This window comes from Gekko japonicus, unplaced genomic scaffold, assembly GCF_001447785.1.
Source record: "Gekko japonicus isolate JY-2015 unplaced genomic scaffold, Gekko_japonicus_V1.1 scaffold62, whole genome shotgun sequence".
NCBI lineage: Eukaryota > Metazoa > Chordata > Lepidosauria > Squamata > Gekkonidae > Gekko > Gekko japonicus.
This window is the reverse complement of record NW_015166419.1, coordinates 1,575,006-1,580,625: the sequence shown is the minus strand read 5'-3', so window position 1 is coordinate 1,580,625 and position 5,620 is coordinate 1,575,006. Positions and strand designations below refer to the sequence as shown.

Here is a 5,620-nt window from a genome sequence, read left to right as displayed (position 1 = left end):
CCGGTTGTTGGCAACTGTAGTTTCCTTTGGATGCAAAATTCAGAGGGCAAGATAGTAGAGTGGGGCTTGAAATTTCACCTGAGAAACAGAGCTCTTGGGAGAACTATTTGACCAAACTGACATGTTTTTTGGTTGTTGTAGATTTTCCGGGCTGTATGGCTGTGGTCTTGGCATTGTAGTACCTGACGTTTCGCCAGCAGCTGTGACTGGCATCCTCAGAGGTATAACACAGAAAGATGGAGTACTCTCTGTGTCAAGGTGAGGAGAAAAATGGTAGGCCTACCGGTTTTCTTCTCATTTTGAAGTAGAGAGTACTCCCATCTTTCTGTGTTATATCTCTGAGGATGCCAGTCACAGCTGCTGGCGAAATGTCAGGTCCTACAATGCCAAGACCACGGCCACACAGCCCGGAAAATCTACAACTAATGAACTCCAGCCGTGAAAGCCTTTAACAACATATTAACATGTTTTTGCTTGAGGGAAGAGAAGCAAGTTGGACTGTGGAGCTCCCTCTAGTGTCCGCCACCTCCAGGTGCTGGCATCTAACTGGCATCTTTTGATTTTCTGCAGGCACCCCCAAGGGCGTGGATTTTAATGACGTGAAAACAATCCTGCTGTCAATAAGTGGCGTGAAAGCCCTTCACAGTCTCCACATCTGGGCCCTAACTGTGTCTCAGCCAGTCTTGTCGGTTCACATTGCAATCAGTAAGTTGGATCTCCAAGCTGCAGATTTGGGGCTTACTAGGTATAGCTGCCATGATCCTTGGATTGGGTCTCCAGGAAGGGGTGAGTAAGCACTGCTGGCATCTGGTGCTGGAGGGGTCAGGCACCTGTCCAAAGTTATTGGAAGGGCCCACCAAGCTGATCCCGGGACCTAGAGCAAAAACAGAGGAGGCCGAGATTGTGCATCTTCCTCTGTTTCTAAAATGCAAATTGCAACCCCAGTTAACCCCATCAAGGCTGGGTGCAGAAGGGCTGTTTAACCCTTCAATCTCCAGTCAGTCTTTATAATCAAGACTGGATTTGCTGCTTAGTTATTAGCAGTGTGAATGTTAAAAAACCCACATTTTTAAAACTACATGTCTTTCTCCCCCTTGAAAATGGTAGCAGAGCTGGGAGCTAATTAGATGAGCAAAACTAAGTGGAAGATGAAGGGTTAATCCTCCTCTCCCTTTCCTGCTGTGCTCTGAGGCAAGTTGAGGCTGCTCAAGTCTACAATTTGCATTTTATAGGTAGGTTGACAGGCTTGACGTATAGTTGGGATTACATGGACCTCAACAGTTTTTCCCCCAATGCTCCTACTATTGTTTTATAAAACTGCAGATAGGACTGTGTAGAGGAAGGGTGTATTGGAAACCTGATGCGGGTGCTCAGAGGTGCTTGGAAATTGCTCACACCAAGCTGTGCACGTGCCTGCCTGCCCGCCCCCTCTCCCTCATTCCTTCTGAGAATAAAAATGTATATTTCTTCTTCCAAGAGTTCACGTGATATAGCTGAACGTTAGGCCAGTGGAAGAAGGAGTGGAGATATGGAAATGGCCCCAAGTACAAATTCTGTTCTGGCCCCTGAAAATTGATCATGCTAGGAAGCAGTATGGTGATAAGACAGCCAGTGTGGTATAGTGGTTAGAGAGTCAGACTAGAATCTGGGAGACCCAGGTTCAAATCCCCCCATTCTGCCATGGTAGTTGGCTGGGTGACCTTGGGCCAGTCACACACTCCCGGCCTAGCCTAATTCACAGGACTGTTGTAAGGGTCAATGGGCGGAGGGAAGAATGATGCTGCAAGCTGCTTTGGGTCTCCATATCTAAATAAATTAAATAATAAAGAACATTCTTCAAGAGAAGGGTGTTAGAGGTGCCTGGGCATGAGATGGTTTGCTACGGCAGATCTTTCACCAGGAAGGTCACCCCCCCCTCCCTGAAGAACCCTACATATCTAGTCCAGTTTATATTCCCCTTCCTCCAAGGAGCTCCCAATACATATCAGGTGCTCTTCCTTTTCCATTCTGCCCTCACAAGAGCCCTATGAGGTAGGCTAGGTTGAAAGAGACTGACTGGCTCAAGATCACCCCCTGAGCCTCATATCAGAGTGGGGCTTTTGAATTTTAGCTTGTCAGATCCTAGTCTAACACTAAATCATTATACAGCACTGCTTCTCCTGGAAGAAACGGTGGGAAGGAGAGCAAAGGAGCTTGTAGCTGTGGAATGAGGATCTGCGTGGTTTTCGCACATGTTGGGTAGGATCCAGCCTGCAGTTCCTGAACTCATCACGTGCAGTCCTTTCATCAAAGCTACTTCCTTTTTAAAGGGGGTATTTCCATCTGCTGGCAGTCTTGTGAAACTGTCCAGAAAGATTGGATGATGCTGTTTCTAACGTCACAAGCAGAGCTCCTGTTTCCTTTCAGTGGAGCTTGGGCAAGAGCACTTCCCTGTGATTTGGATCCACAGTGGACTAGTCTGCAGCTGTTAATAGATCCTCTTCTCAAGTCTTACTCTCTCTGCTCCTACCCTGTTTTCCCGAAAATAAGACCTACCCCCAAAATAAGCCCTAGCAGGATTTCTAGGCATTTGTGGTATAAGCCGCAGTGTGTCTTCTTGAGAAAAAATAAATATATGACAGTGTCTTATTTTGGGGGAAACACGGTACCTGCAAACGTGAGTGGGTAGTGACCAGAGACAGGGCTTTTTCAGTGGTGGCCCCTTGCCTGTGGAATGCCCTCTGCCTTGAATCTTTCCTGGAGCCTAGCCTACTCTCTTTTAGGCACCATGCCAAAGCATTTCTTTTTACCCAGACTTTTAACAAAGGGGTGTGTGTGATTTTTTAATTGTTTCTACAATCTGCTTCTAGCCTGAGGTCTGTTACAAGGATAATTCCAGCTACCAAATGTTTAATGGTTCAGGTCTCCAAGCACGTTTATACTTTGAGGCTTTATTGTCTGTTTTTAAATGGTGGTTAACTTTAATGCTTTTCTTTTTATGGTTTTTATTTTGTAAGCCACCTTTAGCAGGTCTCTGAAGAGGAGGCTAATATTTATTTTAAATAAATAAATAGCCCCCCCAGATTCGTGGTCTGAGGTGGCAACCTTGTTTCGCCTCCTGGAGTGGCTGGCTCTGGGTGAGAAGAAGGAAATATCGCTCTCCTAACCCATCAAACGCTCAACTCTGTATACTGTATCATCTCCATCTTCCTTTTTTCCTCTACTTGCTTCCCAGATGAGGACGCAGGAGCCCAGGCCATCTTGAAGGAAGCCAGTTCCCGGCTGCAAGAGGCCTTCAACTTCCACACCACTACCATCCAGATAGAGAACTATTCTGAGGACATGAACGATTGTCAGCAATGCCAGAGCCCCTTGGACTGACAGGTGCCCACCAGGGAGAGTACCTTAGACCTGCTGTGGCTTTAAAATTCTATAGTCTTCTCTAGGCCAGTTGTGGCCGTGGAACGGTCTGGGATTGCCAAAGGGGTGTTTGAGACTTGTGCAATGTGATTGTTTTCCACTGAATTCTGCATTTTAAGGAACCGTCATCTCTTTCTCTTTTTTTGTCCCCTTCCTCCTCCTCCTGTTTGTTCATTGATGTCTCTTTTTCATCCTGTTCAGAAAATGTCATTTTTTAATTGCCTGCAATTAAAACAGTGGAATCTGTTGGTCTGTTTGTTGACTTTGCTGTGGCTTTGGCCCCTTTCTCATTGTTGTTTTAAACTGATTGTTATCTGTTGCTGGCTCGATTCCATGTAATGGCAGCATTTTTAAATTAGTTTATGAGCCATATCTGAAGCTTCCTTTCCACTTGAGCTTGTTTTCATAGTCGTTCTCACAGGTCTCGCTTTTTGTGCCTTCTATCTGATCATAGAAATTATATTAATTTTGGAGCTCCTGGTTTTTCAGTGTTCTCAAAGGCAGGGCCTTCCAACCTGTGGGTCCCTACTGAAAAATGGGCCATGAAGCCTGCTCGGGTAATTTGTGTGTGTGTGTTTTAAGTGGGTCACCAACATGCCAAGTAAACTTGGCCTTGTTGGTCACCATACCAAAGAGGCTGGAGGCCACCAGTCTAAGGTGCTCTCTCTCTATCACACACACACACACTCACACTCACACACCCATCCTGTTCATATGGTTTTCATATCCCCTTCCCCTGCTGATTTTGTAGACCGATTGTCTGCTGAAAGCACAGGAGTAGGCCAGGCTGGGTTTATTTTTCCTGGTCAGTTTGGCCATCCCTATTAACTCTCTGCAGCTAAAGCCAAACTAGGTAGTTTTGGATTCTTGTGTCTGCATCTTCAGAAAAAGTGAGTGTTAGTATGTTGGACTATGATCTGGGAGATGCAGATTCAAATCCCTACTGTGCCATGGACGCTTGCTGGGTGACCTTGGGCCAGTCACACTCTCAGCCTAAGCTACCTCAAAGGGTAGTTGCAAGAATAAAATGGAGAGCGGAAGAATGCTGTAGGACACTTTTGGTTCCCATTGGGGGGAAAACTGTAAATGAGGTAAATAAATTGCAACCTTGGGAATCTAGGCCATGGTTAGACCACTAGAGGGCCTCCAAGGCTTTCTTAATTGGCGATGGAGGCCTTGTGAAATTTCTTTTGCAGGCTGTCATTTCTGTATGGTGTTATTCTGTTATAGGATAAGGACTGGGATATGTTATTTGGATTAAGCCACGGCTCCATACTGTCGCATTCTGGTATACCTAGCTGGGAACAATCTTTCCCAGTGGTCTGTCCCGATGAATAGGGTTACGTGCCAGAGTTTCTGCCTCCTTGGTTAGGGGGGGTGGAAGAGATTTTCTTCTGCTTTAACTGGCTGTTCTTTTATTAGTTTGCAACAGTTTTGCATGCACCATCTCATCAGTCACACCTCTGTAAGATGGTGGTGCAATACTATAGATTGTGGGGCAGAGGCTCAGGCAGTGGGCTTGGCAAATCGTACATCATATGAGCAATCTACGCAGAATCTGCTTTCCTGGGATCTCTTTCCTCTTCTGATCTGCATCTTCTGATGCAGATGATATCTGGGGTGCTTTCAACTGAGGCTCATAGGAACTCGTTGGCAAGACATCCCTCTGAAAAAGCCGCTTCCTTCATGGCCTGCGTGCAGGAAAAAGCATAGATGTGCACAGCCTTCCATCCTTGTGGGGTGATGAGCACGCTGAGTCTCAGAGAGAGGTCAGGAAGCCATGCAGTTGCCTGAGGCAGCATCATGTGAAAAGCGGCTTTCTGTCAGCAGGACCTTTGCCAGCACCAGGTGACAGCTGTGGTAGGATTCTGGCTGAGAAATTATTGCTGCCGTTTGGCCCTCATGAGGGAAGGGCCTCCATGCAGCTCTGGAGGAGAGATGGTTGGGCAGTGGCAGGAGTGCTGGCTGAGGCGCCACTCAGTTTGAGGCTGCAACACAGTCACGGATGAGGCAGGTAGGTTTGTGCCAGGGTTTCGAGGCAAAGCTTTACTGGGTCTGACTCAATTGCAGCAGTCCCCAGAGCCTCAATTGTTCCTTTTATGCCACTGGGAGGGAGCTGGGGCTACGTCACCATTCCTGACTGGACATGGCCTCCTGGCATGTGTAGAATATGTTCTTCTCACAACTAGGCTGAAGGGAAGGAGGTTTCTGGGTCACATGA

At 46.8% G+C, this 5,620-nt stretch overlaps 1 protein-coding gene across 1 annotated transcript in view; it reads left to right on the top strand.

Moving 5' to 3' along the window:
- The window catches only part of SLC30A2 (solute carrier family 30 (zinc transporter), member 2), a 19,951-nt gene extending 16,398 nt beyond the window's left edge, over positions 1-3,553 (top strand). Inside the window, exons 7-8 of the mRNA XM_015411650.1 lie at positions 571-705; positions 3,215-3,553. Of these exons, the coding sequence (XP_015267136.1) occupies positions 571-705; positions 3,215-3,360 (281 nt within the window). The 3' untranslated portion in view covers positions 3,361-3,553. The remainder of the gene's footprint in view (positions 1-570; positions 706-3,214) is intronic.
- The last annotated feature ends 2,067 nt before the right edge of the window (positions 3,554-5,620 follow it).